Source organism: Hakea prostrata, chromosome 9 (assembly GCF_041222555.1).
Source record: "Hakea prostrata isolate BN-2017 chromosome 9, UWA_Hpros_2, whole genome shotgun sequence".
Lineage (NCBI taxonomy): Eukaryota > Viridiplantae > Streptophyta > Magnoliopsida > Proteales > Proteaceae > Hakea > Hakea prostrata.
In genome coordinates, this window is record NC_142608.1 from 1,233,477 (window position 1) to 1,252,366 (window position 18,890).

At 38.1% G+C, this 18,890-nt stretch overlaps 1 protein-coding gene across 2 annotated transcripts; it reads right to left on the reverse strand.

Annotated features, from left to right (window-relative positions):
* Positions 1 to 866: 866 nt before the first annotated feature.
* Positions 867 to 11,585, reverse strand: LOC149003905 (uncharacterized). Of its 2 annotated transcripts, none has more exons than XM_089168352.1 (3): positions 11,222 to 11,585; positions 10,776 to 10,992; positions 867 to 4,821 (listed from the first exon to the last, which is right to left on the reverse strand). In XM_089168352.1, the coding sequence occupies exon 3, from the start codon at positions 4,791 to 4,793 to the stop codon at positions 2,883 to 2,885; it is 1,911 nt and encodes a 636-aa protein (XP_089024478.1). In that variant the 5' UTR covers positions 4,794 to 4,821; positions 10,776 to 10,992; positions 11,222 to 11,585; the 3' UTR covers positions 867 to 2,882. The 2 variants fall into 2 exon arrangements, 1 of the variants encoding a protein (XP_089024478.1); XR_016175542.1 differs by lacking the exon at positions 867 to 4,821 and adding an exon at positions 4,855 to 5,543.
* Positions 11,586 to 18,890: the final 7,305 nt, after the last annotated feature.

Genomic DNA, 18,890 nt, shown 5'->3' on the forward strand with positions numbered 1-18,890 from the left:
CAAAAAGCCGAGGAAGGAACAAAGGAAGGCGGGGCGATTGTTTTCCTTGTTTCTTCTTCTTCTTCGTTTATCTTGTTGAGCACTTGCGCGGAAATGGAACTCGATCGCATCAGCCACGGCGTGACGAGAGAGCATGTGGTGGCACTCGAAGATCGTTATGCTCCACAAATCACCGGCCTCGCTATAGCCTTCGTCACGGCGTTTCTCGTGCCGATTTTGGGTTCGAGCACTTCGCACTTGAGCGCGTGTGTGAATGACAGGAACAATCCTTTTATTCTGTCTTGTGCTGACAGCCTGACTGCTATGCGATTATCTCCGATTTCATTCCAACCGTTGCTCCAGGCGACTCATTGCTTGCGGGTTTACTTTGGATCTTGTTCTCATCTTAACGAACTCAAACTCCGCCGACAACCATTCGAACTTCCAACTTACGCGATTGTCGGCAGCCCGGGCGGCTATATTCACGGCGTAGTGCTCACACGCATTTCACTTCAATTGTATTTGTATCTCCTCCAATGTCTGCCATGGAAGCGTTACTTGCCCCATTTGCAGAGCTCATTGCCCCACGCAACCTCAACCCACCTCCTTTCCATACTCCTCTCCCTTGCACAACCCAATCCGATCCTCGTGTTTTCGACGTCGGCGATATGTGCCGGAAATCGGCGTATATCGTCGTTAATGGTCTTGGATTCGCACTTTCGTGTCGGCGATATATCGGCAGGGAACCCCCGGTAGGACTAAATAAAAATTACTTTCCTAAAATAAATAAAGGAAAATTTTACACACTTATAAATTCAATGAAATGAAACATTTATTATTTTATTTTATTAAAAATAATACAATAGTCTTCTCTCTCAGCAAGTTTGTATTCCTTTCTGATCCATCATTCAATCCCAAACCCTCTTGAATCTCGCCATGTCTGATCCCAATGCCATTAACGCTTTTTCCCAGTTGGTTAAGGCTTTAAGGGGGAGGTAAGAAAATACTAAGTTGATGTTCTTAACATCAGTGTAGGCTATCTATAACTAGATTGAAGAAAATTTGAAGACAACAGCTTTGGGATTGTCTTGGTGAGTTTACAACTTGGAATGGGACGAAAGAGGCTTTAAAATAAGTTCGAGTTCTTCCTTATAATAGAAAATGATATGATGCCAAACTCTATAGCCATGTAGCATGTCGTGTGAAGTCTCAGCAATCTATTAATTACTGGGGTGCAATGATTCAGATGAAGAATGAAGTTGAATTTTAGGCAGGGATTGGAGCCAACAACAGTCAGTAGCAACCTGATTCTAGTAAGAGGGAGTGAAATTTTGAAAGTTGATATCCAGATTATTGAATACAACAATTCTTGTTTGAATGTTGTGTTGGTAGAAGCAAAAGTGTACATAAGAGAAAATTGCAGCCAGAAGTTTGCATCTTATGCCTGGTTCTTCTTTTACATTCAGGGGTTAAAACCTATTTGTTCCATCAAGAAGCAGACTCGTTTGTTTTGCCATTTTACATTACGCAGACCATACCGGCGATGTATCTGTGGGAGGCTGTTTTGGGCAGTCAGAGAACTCAGTTGGAAAGGTTAACTGAGGTTAGGGGGATGTGTGTGTGTGTGTCTAGACTCTAGAGATGGTAATCAATACTGTTCTGCAATTAAGGATGGTGTGTTCAGGTAATGGCTTTGTTCTTTCAAGCGAGAATAGTCATCTCTTTCAAAGGGAGATGAAAGAGATTCCCCTAATCTTAGACAGCAATTGAGATGAAAATATCAGATTCAATAAAAAATAAATAAAATAAAAACTGAAAAATATTTGCTAGGCTTGTGGTGTCTCTGCATCCCAAAACTGAACTAAATAGAATACAAAAACGATGACCCTCAAGGGCTTATCTGGAGGTAAATTTAGGTGTCCTAGTTTCAACATCAGTTAGACGGGGCACAAAGTTCGCAAAGTAATGCAAGACAAGGTGGTTCCACTATAAAACTAAAATAGGACCTATCAATTGGGCTATTATGACTTCTACTTCACCTTCTCAATAAGGGGTTTCAGCTGTTTATTTTCCTCAAGGATCTTGAGGAAGTTGAACAAAAAGGGTATATAATTCTACTTTCACCTGATACTTCTTAAATTTCTCTTCATCAACGTCTTCTCAGCAGCACTCTCAATTCCAGAATCTATTTCTTGATTGAGGGAGTCAATATTTGCATTATTAAGCTCCAGCAAAATGTGTCCTCTTTTCCCCCTGAAGTACCTTCAGTTCGGTAGTATAAATCTGTAAGCAACTGAAGCGTTGGCACCAGTCAGCCTAACAACAATTGTTCATCTAACAGAATTAATAATATTGTTCAAAGTTTAACTTCCCATATCATTGGTCCTCGTCACCTTCTAACAGGGCACTAAGGTTGTTGTCAGTGCTACTGATGTTTTCCTCTGCTTCGTTGGGCTACATTTCCTATCCATTTGTTGGGTTCAGTTGTTCTAGCAGCAGGATAGCTAAAAATGGCTCATGTAGACAGCAGCTTCACTAGATAATCAAGAAGGTTAACCACTCTTTGACAGACATTTTACTTCTTGTAAAAGTCTGATCATGAACTTCGAGTAACATAAAAGAATAGAAAGCAAACCAGTGAAGAAAAATAAGGCGCAGCTGCCACGCATATCAGTAAGGGAACAGGGAACAAGCACACAGTAGCATCTACAGATCGATTCTTACTAACCATAAATTCTGATAAAAAAACACAGAGAAGCTTGAATCAAACTGTATGACCGTCCATTAGATTTTGTATTTTTCATCTGTTCTATAGAATCTATACACTAGGTTACTTGAATTCTCATCTGTCCATGAATATCATCAATTGAATATACCCAGAAGTTCATCCTCAAGCCTCAAATTTATTTTGGTTTCTTTATTGTAGACCTGTACATCAAGGAATTTATGGCCTCCTGAATCTTAGAGCCATTTGATTGCCTGACGGCCTCGGATGCCTGATGCAAACTTTGCAGTCCACGTCCCAAGCTGGCAATAGATGGGGCCGCTGGAAGAGACTCAACAGCAAATTCAATCCCATCTCCATACATGAGCAACCCTGCGCATGTGGCAACACTACCCATAAAAGTGGCCCATGGCATCACCCGAACTGGTTGGACTCTTCGACTTCTCATTATTTCATAAAATGCCGTCCGCATAGCAGAAAAACTGGTTCGCTCAGCAGACGCTATAAGACTATGGGTCACTGTACGGATTTTCTCTGCAGATGTAGCTGCCTTCATCGCAGAGGTGGTCTTGGCCCCAGAAGTTGCGAATCCAGGCAGTACTATTTTTGATGAACCTACAGTTTTGCCTAAAGCAGCTGCAACCGCCTTCTGGGACTGGGCTATAAGGAGTTTAAGTGAGGCAGGCACTTTGTATGTAAACAACTTCACAACCGTCGAGGCAGGGACAACTTTGGAGAGAGATGAGGCTCCCAAAACAGCTGTTGCTCCTGCACCAATTGCCACAACTGGTTTGTTTGCCAGTAGTTTCCTCCTTTCCATATTTCCAGCAGTAGACATTTCCTCGTCACTTTCATCTTCTGTTAAAATCTGTTCAACTAAATCCTCAACATCCTGAGACACTGAAGTATTCCAGTGTTGCCTAAGTGCAGCTAACCTCCTTGCATCAACCACTGCCACAACAGATCTGAATTTCTTAGCCTGGCTTCGAAGCGCTTGGGCAAAGAGGACATCAGATTTCTCATCAGAAGAAAGCTCTGCAAACCGACTTTGATCCTTACCATTGTTCCGCATCTCATTAATGGGGCGCCGACCCATACTGTTAAAAGCAATCCTCAACCCCTCAACTGCAACTCGGAAGTTGTGAATCTCAGAAAGAAGCTTTGCGTCAACAGTTTTTCCTTCCTCCACAGCAGAGAGCATCTTTTGTGAATGAGCCAAAGCCCTCCCAATTGATGGGATATCGGTGAAGATTTTATGTAGATCAGTCAATAATGGATAAATGGATTGGGCAAAAGTGGGTGCCTGGTAGTTGGACAAGGGCTGACAATCACCATACTCTGCCTCTGAAACAGAGTTAGAGGTGGGTGCATCCGAGGTTGAAAGATATTGAGCTGAAACTAAGGATTTCAGGATCCCTAATTGAAGATCATCGGTTATAAAGAACCTTTTTGAACTAGAGGAAACCAAAGAACCCACTCTCTGAGGAACCAACTTGCTGGGTTGCAGACCTAGAGCTTGAAATTTGTTTCCTACTTCAGTTTCACCAGTTGATTCCCCACAAGCATTCAGGTGTGGAGATTCCAACAATAAAACAGAGGATCCAACCTCGTTTGCAGCCTCTGTGGCTGCCAAGACATGTCCGTCAAAACCAATCCCAAAAATCTCTCTTAGAACCACACCACTGGCCAGCTGTTCATACTTATCTTTGTTGATCTTATTAACAAAACAATCCTTGAGGACCCCAAAAGCAGAAGTTGGTACTGTGTTTTCCACGTGGTTCGTCAAAATACTCTCCTCATCCTGATTCTCAGTTAGAGCAGATGGAGGAGCCTGAATAATGACAACATCAGGCTGAACGTTCTTAATAAGACACTCCGCATCCGCAGCTGATCTTTCAGACAAGTTCTGTGAGGCCAAGATATAAATCACAGAGTCTGTTTCAGGCACACGAATAGCAAACACAAATTGTTTTGTCTGCTCAGGCAGCGAAAGCCGACGAACCAACCCATCTGATACTTTCAAATCATCCAGCTTTTGCAGGGGAAATGGCCACAAACTTCGCAGAAGCGAGAGCCACACAGATCCCATGAGACTAACATCAGATGCAGGTCCAATGCTACAACAACAAAAATTATATAACATGTAAACAAAAGCCTTGTTATTATCAAATCCCTCCTCAATCCCTAATCCCCAAACCAAAGCAATTCCAACTCCGTAAGAACCTCATAAAATCAACAAAACCTTCCTAGGGGAAAAAATGACAGACGACCTAATACCCTAGTTTCAACACAACCTTATTCCACAACCACACACAAAAGAAAGCAACCCTTAGACTCTGTTTAGTGATGCTTCTGGTGTTACTACTTCAACAAACACCAAAAACACTTTTTGATGTTTCTGCCTAAGAAATGGTTTTAAGAATGATTGACAAACTTGCTTCTGCAAACATATTCAGCATCAGCAAGTGTTCAGTAAAATCAGTTTCTGGAAACACAACTCTAAAACATTATAAGTTTACGAAATTATCATTACGAAAAATTTTATACTTAAATTGTCATTACATTTCATATAGAAATCCAATTTCATAGGAGTCCATTACACTTTGATGTAGCATGAGTCAGGGTTCCACCTTTGACAGTGGATACACCTAAAATTAATTTTCAACAATTGAAACCAATTAATGGAATTGTATGAGATCATGATTACTCCTGAATACACCTATACTCCTCAACTGAAAATCAGCAGGTATCATCTTCCAGTCATGCCCTCTCAGAGCTCTGATGGTAAATTGAGCATAGAGCAACATTAAGTTGTCTTGACCTAAAATCAAGGCAATACCTGCATGGGGTTGATTGGAGCACATCAAAGATAGATTAACTAAAATTGAACTTAATTTGAATAGTCTTGAGGGGGATTTGAAGCAGTAGAGTCAAGTATATATGATTAGTTACCAACCATCCATCACTCTTATTGATCTGAGAGGACCTAAATGAGTTACCCACAAGAGGATAAACCAAGAAAATGAAAGAAGAAGAAAGAAGACAAAAACCCAAAGATATTTTGAAATTACTAAAGCCCAGCCTTAATGTGAGTTTCATGATGTCTATGTGTGCCTCTAAGATCTGATCTTGGCCCACAAATTCCCAAAACCCAAGTAATAGGGTAACTACCAGTCTGAGTAGAAGAAACACGTGGAGGAAATGCCTTAGCCACAAACTTTTCGTCCTGTGTTTATCCTGAAATGAAAACTTGGAAAGGAAACCCATAAAAGTACACATAAAATCAAGGCAATAACCAAATTGCGGGGCAAGGGGTGATTATGGAGTTCCAAAAAGCTACCACTGTCATTTGATAAACAACAACTTCGGATTCAAAGACGAAGCATTTGATGAAAACAAGTCTGGCTCCCAGCTACAATCAGTGTTTGAACTCAGCAATAAAGAAAAAGTAACATACATTACCCAGAGAGACAATGGTCAAAGATGAGTGGAATGTTGCTGAAAACCTTGGAAATAAAAAATTAATGGAAGATTTAAGCAAGAACCAAATTGATCGATTACCCTGATCTTATAGGTTTTGTCGATAGGTAAGGAAAAACTGGTCTCATCTTCTAGAGATGGGTAAGGAAAACTGATGCAACCCAAGGTTTAGGGTTGGATTTCAAGATCTTCTAAAGTAGAACCAGCACACAATTAGGGCCTCTAGATGTTTCGGCCAAGGGATATTGGAGCCAATAAACCTACTGGGAATGTCAATTCAGGTCTGAAATTGAATAGGATTTCCAACTCAAATTCAAATTTTCAAATCCTACTTGAACTAGGATTTGGCAAGGGTTAGGGTTTGGGGAATTGGGCTGTTGTTCTGCAGTTTAGCACCAGAGAATGCCTATTCAGCAGTTCAGAAACAGGTTTAGGCATGTAGGGAAGGAGTCTCGGATGATTTAGAAATTTTCTGGAATTTCTTAAAATTCTACAACTTCAATTGAAGAAGATGAAGTGCAAAAATTTCAGAACTCAGAAAATAGGACTGATTTGGGGAAACAGAGGTTAGGAGTTGGTTCTATAGGCTTAGGCGACTCTAGGAAGGGTATAACAAAGGGTTTTAGGGCAGGAATGAGGGAGTCCTAGTTGGGGTGGAAACTGAAAACGTGGGAAGGAGAACGGGAAGGTTTCTAAGGTTTGGGAAAGGGGCTGGAATTGCAGGAACTTGAAGGGGAAGGGGCTGCAATAATGGGAAAGGGGCTGTACTTAATTGTATGTTGAGAAAGACAGCTGTGAATGTTGCTTGAGTGCTGGGAGTACAAGAAACAACTTGAAATTTGCAGAAACAATAGCTCAAAACCCAACCGCAGGTCTCCCTCCCAAGGATCGCACGACTTCTCTCAAGCCTTTCTTCAATTTATAATTTCATCAACTCAAAACAGAGAAATAACATTAAAGACTACGTTATTTATAGCCTTTACAATTGAACTGGTCTCAGAAAAGGATTGGGATTCAACACTTCTTAATTAGAACCTGACTAAAACAAGACCACTGCTTAAGATAAGGTTTCTAATTTTAGAGAACCCTATCCTAAACAAATCATTCCCAAACAAATACCAACTTAGATCAACTATTCAGACTCTAAATTAGGAAATAATTAAAAATAGAACTACTTTAAGATAAAATTCCCAAAATTCGGGAACCCTATCCCACTAACTTAAATGGACTATACTCTTAAACTACTGATTCAAACAGAAAAATAAAGATAGATCGGATCAAGCGGATTCTATTAGGACCCATATCCAAACCCAAAAGGTGACCTTGGAAAATGAGGGGGGGCGACCCAGGGTACATCAAGAACTCTTCAGCCTTAGTTGTTACAGCTCAGATTCCACAAATTCCTCTTACACACACCTTCACATAGAATTTATTTTCTGCGATCCCAATTCCTCAATCCACAAACTATAAAGAAAGATAAATTTTTTTCACCCAACAATGAAATAAAATGAGGAAAGCAAAAAGCTTTCAAGAAAATTATCTTTAGCTCGTTCATTGATTTTTTTAACCCTAGCAGTAAACCCAGAGGAACCCATTGAGATTCAAAGAACAACAATAGAAAACCATTGGTGTAGATTAATTAAAGATTTTCTCTTATCTAGGAAGGATCAAGGATCAGAACATGAACTTGCTAAAATAACTCTGATCAACAGGCTAGGGAAACCGAAATTTCCCCCCTTAAAAGTAGAGAATGTTCATGTAGCAAAAAGTAGAACCGTTCAGTGAACAGGATTGGATGGGATTGACTGATCCAACCAATTTCAACCACTTTTAGAAATAGTTACAGTTGTTTTTCTCATGCTCATGGTCGTATAGTACTCTCATGATCCAGAAGACACTGAATAGAACCCCCCCAGTTAGAAAAGAAGAAGCATATTAGAATCGCAAACAAGGCATCCCTTTACAGGGATTAAAGCTAGGGTTAGCTCTTGGAAACCTAATTTTATCTACAGATATAAGTCTCAAATAAATCAATCACTTCAATATTACAAGTCTGCAACAACTATTCTCGATTGAAATGACCAAAGGTAAAAAGGAAGAAGATGATAATCAAAGTACCTTCAGAGACAACAACAGATTTCTACAAATTTCGGATGAACCAAATCTCCTTTGAGCTTGCAGAGAACTATTTACATCTGAAAGTAGAGAAGAGAAGTTATGGCCTTATGGGAACCTATTTTCGATCTACGAGCTCCAGCTGATTCTCCTTCTCTCTCTTCTTTCCAGATAAAATGAGGCAGCCCTTTACAAGATTCGTAATGTGTCTATGCTTGGGGAGTTGGTATTGTAATTTATAATTTACCTTTAGCAAAAGGTCATTTTCATATTGACATCTTAATGTTTGGTCCAAGTCATTTTTAGTCTAAAGTTTTTGACATCCATTTTAATTTGCCGTCCTTGTGGTATCCAAAAAAATCAATTAAGAACATATAATCATCAAAATAAACTTATAATTTTTCGATTTCTTTATTCAACTAGTAGCCTTTTCAGTATGAAGCTAAGGGGTTGTATGGCAATTTTTGTTCTTGTTTCTTGTGCTCCTTTTGTATTTTTAGAACAGAAATAGCCTGAATCAAGTGTTTGTACTCCAGTATGTATCTGGTGTTCTTTTTTCCCCATTTTTAGAACGAACGAATACTTTGGTACAGTTATAAGCCCACTTTGAGAAATTCTCCCCCCCCCCCCCAAAAAAAAAAAAAAAGAAGGGCCTATCTTCAAAAGGCAAGGAGGCATTCTTATCTCTTTGAAATCAAAACGAAACTCTATTTTGAAACTCTAAAAACAAACTCGAAGTTTTCTTCCTTGTTTTCACTCTTTTTTTTTTTCCTTCTTCCTACAAAACCTCCCCCCCCCCCCCCCCAAAAAAAATGTAACCAATAACCATACATGATTTTAGCACCAAAAAATGGTGAGAAACAATGAAAATACATAGAAACAGGAAAAGAAGCCCCTGCCTCTAAAGGTTGAGAAAAATACTTGCAAAATGGATCTTTTGCTTGTGGATCCACTAATTAATTTGAACCTGTTAATTTCGGGGTAAACTGAAATATAATAAACCCTAACCGTCTTTTCCTTTTCCAATCTCATTCTCTTGATTAAGGTCTGATCACCTAAATCAAGAGAAAGACATGAAATTTATAATAATCCTGAAAATGAGAAAGAGGGAAAACCCTAGAGATTTAATGGAAACCCTTCTCTCTAGTAGCAATCCCTCCCACATCTAATCTTTTTCCATGGAAATCATGATCAGCCTTAACCAGCCACCAGTCTTGCAGACAAACCTAAAGACAATGAAGAATAAAACCAACGCCAAAGTAAGAATTGGAAGAAAGGATGAGTCGAAGTTACATCTACGAAATTTTTTTGGAGAACAAAAAAAGGAAGACAAACTCCTGTTTTGAAGAATGTGTGAGAGATCAGCATAGTGGTGGCAGTGAGGAAGAGGAAGATTTTGGATCAGTAGCAAGAGAAGTCGCCATGGGAATTGCAGTGACGAAGCTCACATCTCTATTTCTCCATTTGTTTTGGGGCTTGGTGGGAAAATGACAATGGATGGAGTAGCCAGACATATCCAGTTACGCGTTTAGATTTTTATTTGGGGTAATTTTCATTTGAATCCCCTGAGTTTTGGCTCAAGGCATTTCTAATTCAAAGAAAATGATATTTTGCATTTTTCATACCTATAGTATTCAAAAAAATCAATTAAGGACACACCATTATTTTTATGGTCATATTTTTTGACATCCCTTTGATTTTCTTTCTTCAACTTACCCGAATCTTTGACATAATTTAGTATTCGAGTAAGGGGTTGTATGATAACGTTCTTGTTCCATTCCCCTATTTTTAGGCAAGAAATGGTTTTCCCAGTTCATATGGATTTTCATTATTTCTCATGGTTTTTGGATGTTGAAATCATGTATGGTTACATTAAAAAATAAAAATAAAAAACTAAAAAAACCAACATTTCTGTGACAGAACAAGAAAGAATCAAAGAAGAAACTTTGAGTTTTTACGGTCTCAAAAAGGAGGTTATGGTTTGATGTCAATCAGACAAGCATGCCCCTCTACCTTTTCAAGAAATGCTCCCCTTTTTCTTGGGAGGTGTTTATCAAAGTGGACTCAAAACTGTGCCAAAGCACAGTTCGTTTTAAAAATGGGGAAAAGAACATCAATACAAGCTGTATAACACACATACATGATTTGGGTTATGTTTGTTCCAAAATAAAGCACAAGAAACAGGAGTTCCCACACAACCCCTAAGCTTCTAACTTTTTTTAAGACAGATTTTTCTTTTCTTTTTTGGACAGACTATGCTTCTAACCAAATAGGCTACCTGCTGAACTATCGTCTTCTAGGTTTTGAACTCAAAGAAAACCTCAAGGAGGCGATGCAGAGATTCAAGGGATAGAAGATTCAATTCGATAGATGCAATCACTGCTCACAGTCGATGCTAACAAAAGATTTATCTCCAAAAAATGAAATCGATTCTACTCAGATACTCAAATCTCCAAAAAGGGCAGTCGGATCTTACCTCAACGCAACTGTGCCACCGTTCTCCAACCAAAACAAAGCTTTAAGAGCTTCTTTTACTCCATCGATCCTTCCACAAACAGAAAATCACAGCGTTAGGTGGTGCTGCCCTTGCAGTCGTGACCTAAAGGCCTCTCAATTTGCAGCGACGGATCACCAAGATGTGCAGGTATGTGTATGAACCTCAATCGCGACAATCTTCAAGATCACCTGATTACCTGATTTATGGCGTAGGATTCAGTTTAGAGACGATTCTGGAGAACGAAATTAGGTAATTAATGGCGATAAATGGCGAAGAAAGCCAGAAAGAACTCAAAAAGAGAAAAGAGGAAGGTTCCAGTGAGGAAACTAAGGCCTCCTTACTCTCTCATCTCCTTTCTTTGTCTGTAAACATAAAAACTAGGGTTCTGACACTGCATTCAACCCTGGGATTATAGCCAGGAGTACCTGGGCGGTTTCGGCACCAGTAGAATGCTCTTCCGGCAATGCGCAGAGCAATGTTGTTCAGTATTGGGGAAGATTTCAGCAGCGCAACCTTCGAATCCGATTGCCAGGCACTTGTGGAGTCAATCAACAACCCTCAGTACTGATGTGCTCGGAAATTGCAACGATCGTGGAGTATTAGCGGTGTGTTAACCATATTCGAATCTTGTATTGTAGGCTTTGTTCCTAAGGAGATGAACAGCGCCGCCGACTCCTTAGCCCGGAAAGGACCTTCTGAGGCGAGTGCGAACGTCTGTTCTCCTTCCAATCCCTGGATATTCCAGTGGCTAAATGGCTAATGCTCGCTCTGTTTCGTCACTTTCGTGTGTTTCCGAATTAAAGCCTAATTTACCCCCAAAATTAATAATAATAATATATACGAAAGTCTAAGCCCAGCCCAGCCCAGCAGAGGAATCACCTTGCTCCGAGCGAAATTATCCACTCAAGCCGGGTCGGAGATACACTACAGCGGTGGTAAGTCAACGGTTTAGATTTTGATCTGATGATATTAAATCAAATAGGGCAGATTAGTAGAAAGGCTATGGGTTCAACGCTTGACCACTACATATGTAATATCCTCATCTCCAATTGCTTTATATGTAAAAAAAAATACATTTACATCAAAACAGAATAATGACATTTTACTTTTACATTTAAAAAATTATATATTTTATAAAATGAAACCCTGTTACTCGATCCCAAGCCCCTTAACACAAAGCCCTTGTTGGAGGAATTAAATTACGTGAGGTGAAGGCAGCACAATAGGAGTGATTCAGGTGGTGCAAAGCCAAGTGGAGCATCTTCGGCTTCCAACGTCTCTCTGCCTTTAGTGGTGTCTAATCTTAGACTTTACCTGTAATTAATGTTGTCCCTATTGTTAAACTCTATTAGTTAAGTGTCGACGTGATAGGATTCTTCCTCAAGGGAGATTTTATATAAGCTTTGAAAAATTCTGTGCATTTACATGCAAGCAGGATCATCAAGGATCCAAAATTTTTGTCGATATTTCGATCTCGACCGTTGAATTTAGATGGTCGGGATCAAATTTCGACCAAAATTCCGATCCCCCCACCCAAAATGCATGGTTTGATGGTCCTGCGCATTTATTGGGCATGAACCAAGCAAGTTCGTAGATTTTATTTATTTAAAAATTTCAAAATAATCTTAAATATTATAATACTTATTTATATTTTATATTAAATTATATTACTATTTCTTTCTCTCTTTTTTTTGTAGAATTACATTATTACTTCTTCTTTTTTTTTTTGTTATCATACATTATTATTTTAGTAATTAGAAAAAAATTAACTCTAATTCACATTTATTTAAAAATTTCAAAATAATCTTAAATATTATAATACTAATTTATATTTTATATTAAATTATATTACTATTTCTTTCTCTCTTTTTTTGTAGAATTACATTATTACTTCTTTCTTCTTTTTTTTTATCATACATTATTACTTTAGTAATTAGAAAAAAATTAACTCTAATTCACTAGCTTCTTTTTTTTTTAGGTTTTTCCCATACATTGCGCGCACCCCCATTTACTTCCTTAGGAAGTGAGCTTTTATATTAATGCCCCCGAGTGGGTGCGTATCCAAGACCTCCCCTATGGAAGTTGGGTCTTTAACCACTTTAATATACTACCTTTGGCCCATACACTTTTCAATTTGATGTTATTTTTTAGTATTTGTTATTTATTTTTTAATTTGATATTATCAATTTAGGAAGTTTTTACTTCTATTAGGTTTTCATTATTTTACTATGTAATTTGGCCTTATCAATTTTAAAAAGATCTTTTTCTTAGAAAAAATAATTATTTAAGTATCTATTTTTAGAATTAAAAATAATAAAAAATGAGAATGGAATGGGAATTCATTAAATTTCAATCAAGGATATAAATTTGTAAATTTGAAATTTTAAGACTCTTGAATATAAAATAAAAAAAAATCATTAAATCGAAATGGCATAAAGGGGAATGATGGATATTGCACATCCATATCTTGCGAGTTTTCACAGGAAATAAGACAAAAAATGACCTTTGTGACCGCTTGAGCATTGAATGCATAAGGTGTTTCATTAAGGTACTATTGTATGGAATCTGGACATTCGACGACCAAAACTAAGTTGCTTCCATAAATGGAATTAATGTGGGCTATATGTGGCACATCCCCTACAGCGAGTCTGCGTCCGTATTAACTCCTCCTTACATTTTCCCACCTAACAATTGGTTAGGGCTCACCTTGAGTACTGAAAAATGAACTAGAGGTCAATTTCTATAGTGGGTCTTATGGGGTTCAATTTTTGTAGTGGATCACATTAAATGCGCAGTACTGAACTGCGTATGGCCACTATCGAACTGAATAGTCGTGATCGAGGTTAAGGTTGAAATCCCGGTCACTCACTTTACACTTATATATATATATATATATATATATATATATAGATAGATGAAAAAGTAGTCAAAAAAAACCAAACTAGTTGTCAAGATATCGACCTCTTCCACTCATTTAATCTTCACAGCATGCAACTCGCTACCATGCATTAATTGCACAATATTGAAGCTCTATCCGGTCTCATAAGGCTCCACTCCTATTATATGGTAGAGAGAAAGGAGGACATACCTCTACCTTAAAATATTCTCTATAGTCACAAAGGTATCAATCGACAATCTCCCATCAGTCTTTTAAGGAGGGTCGTCATATGAATATTAATAGATCTAGTGGGGGGAGCAAGTTTCCTCAAACCAAGGCAATAATACTCTTTTAAAGTATTGCACTTTTTCCTTATTATGTCTTGTTTTTAGGATTGTTATGGGTAAACAACCAATTATCGGTTTGTACTGAATCATCGGTCTAAGTACGGAATGAGGTCGAACCATGTATCACATTGAAAACTAATCGTGATCGTCAATTGAGAGATAGACATCTAACGGTCAAAATGAGACTTGGATAGGAAGTAAAGTCTATAAAAAGGAAGAACGTGAAGACGAAAGGTACAAGATTTCATTTTTACATAAAACCTACTTGCAACTTTCCCGCTCTCTAGTCTTTTGAACTTAGGGTTCTCAGGAGCTCTAATTTTCATTCATTCAATATCCAATTGACTTGATCGTCGAAAATGGATTGTTGATCAAGCTAATCGGCCCCATCCCTAACGATCTTCTTCAGATTATTGGCGGGCCAGCGAATATCCAACCAGTTTGGATCAGAACGATCTTGCTTGGTGAGATAACTATCTCGAGAAATTTGACATCAACAATGATGTTCCACCATTTAATTCATCAATATCTACATGACTGAGCTCTTCTTAGGGCCTGTTTGGTTACATGAGTTTGGAGATTTCAAATATCTAGAGATTTTAAATCTATAGATTTCAAATATCTAGAGATTTTAAATCTATAGATTTCAAATATCTAGAGATTTTAAATCTATAGATTTCAAATCTATGGAGTTATAATTTATAAAATTAGATGTTTGGTTGTGGAATGAAATCTATGGATTTATTCTAAAAAACTATTTAATCGACATGATTTTTGTGAATGTGCAAATTTATAGCTTTTTTGAAATCTTTGGATTTCACCCCTTACCCATAAATATACAGATTCATGTTTTTAATGTAAAAGGTGAATCTCTAGATTTCATAAATCTAGAGATTTTTACAACCAAACGGGTATAAGATTCATGAATCCAGAGATTTGAAATCTCTAAGGGCACTGAGAATTATACCCGTCTTGGTTTCAAAATCTCTAGATTCATCAAATCTATAGATTCAAATCTATGGAGTTATAATGTATAAAATTAAGTGTTTGGTTGTGGAATGAAATCTTTGAATTCATCCTAAAAAGTTATTTGATCGACATGATTTTGTAAATGCACAATTTTATAGCTTGTCTCAAATAAATTTCCCTTAGGATGAATTCACAGATTTCCTTCTTACAACCAAACACTTAATTTTATAAATTATAACTCCACGGGTACGATTCTGAAGTCTATAGATTTGAAATCTCTAGATTCATTTGACCAAATCTCAGGCCCTAAATTCATGTAACCAAACAGGCCCTTAAGGAATTGATAGAAGGTTGATGCCCTTGTGGCTTAAGATGATAATCAGGAAAGAAATAGCTCCAGCTTCAACTCCAAAGAGAATTGAACATCTTCGGCTATGTCAAGGCTTGAGTTCTAAGGCCCATCATTGTGTGGATTTTGATGGGCTCTTTAGTTTAAGGCTTCAACCATGGTTCATGGATAAATTTGGCCTGCCCAAGGCTTAAAGAACATCACTTTTTTTTTTTTTTTGCGGCAAAACCGCGAAAGCACAATTTTTTTTTTTTGGTAGCATCAAAATTCAAAATCACAAAATATCATGTGAAAGTAACAGGTGTCTCTTTGATTTTAGCGTATTCCACCTGAATTCAAATTTCAAAATTTGGAATTCGTTTCTAGAGTTAACTCCCGATGCTCGGTGTGTCACGGCGCTGCTAAGTTTTGACAATTCTGTCGGTTTTCCAATTTTCAAAGTCGTTTTCTAAATTAATTAAATGGATAATTATTATTATCTCTTCGTTAGTATGTAGTATACATTTACCAATCCAACCTTATTCCTTATTATATTATTATTATTCTTTTTACTTATAACGGTGTTACGGGATCGTTAAGAGTTAAAATATATAATGCCAATTTTGCCCTTTGTAATAATTATTAATAGGGTAATTTTCATCTGGACCCACCCCTGAGGTTTGGTCCATGTCATTTTTATTCCAAATAAATGAAAACTTTGCATTTGCCTCCCCTAAAGTATCCAATAAGATCAATTAAGGACAAAATGTAATTTTTATAACTAAATTACCCACATATTTATTTTAAGGTAAGATTTGAAAATAAAAAAGTAGGATATTTATTACTCTAAACACGAAACCTCCAAATCCATAGCTATGGCCGCTTTGAAAAATAGCCTATTGCTACTCATCCCACCGCCGGCAATCACACCGTAATTGGTTCTCTCTCCTCTGCTGCCGCGGCGGCGTCTTCCTCAGCACGAAGCGACGTCGTCGGCCATTACTCCAATTTTCCAATTTTCTCCATCTCTTCGTCTTTCACTCTTAATTTCTTCGAAATCCTTTCTTCTTCTCGAATGTCGTTTCAGCTTTCTGCAAGTTCTAATCCAACCATGGATTGAGTATTACTTACATATTGGACAATGAGTCGATCGATCTCTAATTGTTATTGTTGGATCTGAAACGTAATGTCTGCGCCGCCAAGGAAGGACAAAGAAGCAACCCTGCTGCAACTATTGTGGCTATTGTTGATGATGTTGTCTTTCATGACAACCATGGATAAATCTCTGGAGCATTTTCTTGGGACGGTGTTGGGGAGATTGTTGTAAGTGAGTCCACTATCAACTTTCAAGGTGGTGGTTGTCGCAGGAACTAGATCAGCCGTAACAGAGGAGATGTAGAAAGGAATAATAAGCATTTTTGGAGTTGTGTTGGCTGTAGAGAGTGGAATACTACCAAAACCCATCTGAGTATTGTAAAGACTAGAGTTGTTTCCAATGGCGTTCATCAATTTTTTGTAAATTCAATCAAATGGAGAAATCAAAAAGTGAAAAAAAAATAAAAAGAAACAGAGAGAAAATAAGAGGATAGCACTTAGAAGATGTATTACCTATTCTCGATTAGTTGGGAAGGGAAGAGATTGAGATACTACGCTTCAACAGCCATGAAAATGATTTCTCTTATCTTTGTGTGCTCTATATTATCAGTTTTAGTTGCAGAGGGAAACAGAAACTCTAAAACAAACATAGACGATACAAAGTTTTAGTTGTAGAGGGAAACAGAAACTCCAAAACTAAGATTGACGATACAAAGAGAGAGGCAGAGGGAAAAGATGAAACGGAAAGAGAGACGGAGGGAAAAGATGAAACGGACATGCAACGGGGCTGTGTTTAATCGAGTAAATATTCCACTCTTTTTATTTTCACCTTTGGATTTAATAGTGAAGATATGATGCAAATCTTACAGTAAAATAGATGTAAGGGTATTTTGGTCATAAAAGTCATAATTTGTCCTTAATTGATCTTATTGGATACCTCAGGGGAGGTAGATGCAATGTTTCCATTTGTTTGGACTAAAAATGACATGCCAAACCTCAAGGGGTCCAAATGAAAATTACCCATATTAATATCTCTTGTATTATAGCTTAATTACTGTTTTATCTTCTATATATTTTTTTACGTTAATTACTTAATCTTAGACTTTGCCTCATATTTAGATATATAATGTCAATTTTGTCCTTTGTAATAATTACTTATGCACTTTGTATTATAGTCTAATTCGGTAATTCCTGCTTTTATCTTTTATGTATTTTTTACGTTAATAACTCAATCTTAGATTGTACCTCAAATTACTGAGATGTTCTTACCGTTAAGTTCTATTAGTTAATTGATAATGCAACATCATTATATTATTTGATTGTTATTACTTATTTAGACTTTATATCATTTCATTCAAATCCAAAAGCAATCAAAATAAAACAACAAAATTAATATTTTTTTATTTTATTTAGTTATAATAAAGGACAAAATGGACATTGCACATCCAAATAACAGTTTTTAAACATTGTTAAAGGTAAGAGGGGCAATATCAATCTCACATTCATTTGATAATTAAGTTTTACAGAATAATGGTATATAAATAATTATTCTTAAATAGTAATAAATCTTAGGGGTTTTCTGAAAAATACAAAAATGCCACATCATCAATTAACGTAGGAAGACATTAGTAATTTCAGGCAAAGTCTAAGGTTGTATTGGTAATTTTAAATGCATAAGGGAGAGTAAATAAAAATTAAGGAATAATTATCTCTTAATTAAAACATTTGTTTTTTCTTCTTTCGGCTGAAATAGGGTTAATTAGTAGATTAGCGTCGATAGTATGCAAGCTCACTACCAGTTTAGACAGTATGCAAACGTGGCACCGTTAGCACTCTCCAAGTGGCATTTCTTGAATTTCTCGTTCAACGGTTTTCGCAAGCGGAGTGACACAGCCCAATTTATCATAGGCCCAATGGAAATTCGCCCCCGCCCACGAATACCTATGCCCTACCCCTTCGGGGGTGGTCCCTCTTGTCTCTGTTCCCTGATTCTCCCCTGTTTCCTCCTTGTTCTGCCTTGTCATCCCCTTCTTGTTCCTCCTCCCTTGGGGGGCTCTTTGTCCTCCGTGCTCTTCTCTCTTCTCTTTGGCTCTGCTTTCTCCTCTCTCGTGGTTTTGGGCTTGTGGTGCTGTCCCGTTGGCTTGTCTCTGCGTCTTTGTGGTTCGCCTCGTTTGTGTCCGTGTGGGCCTGCGGCTCCCGTTCTGTCCGGGGCTCCTGGGGGGCCCCCCCCGGTGCGGGGCGGTCCTTGGTTGTCCTTGCCCGTCTCGGGTGGGTTGCGTGGGGGCCTTGCTTGGGGGGGCCTGGCTCGTGGGTGGCGGCTCGGGTTCCTTTGGGTGCTCTCCCCTGGGCCCCCCCTTGTGCTCTTCCCCGTGTGTCCCCGTGGGCTCGTGTGTGGTTGGTGGGTCCGTGCCCTTGGGGCTGTGCTGGGCCCGGGTGGGTGCCGCCTGGCTTTGGGGCGGTGCTCGGGGGTTGCTTCC

Coding starts and splice junctions, on each gene's coding strand:
- LOC149003905 (XM_089168352.1), bottom strand. CDS start 4,793: ATGGGATCTGTGTGGCTCTCGCTTCTGCGAAGTTTGTGGCCATTTCCC.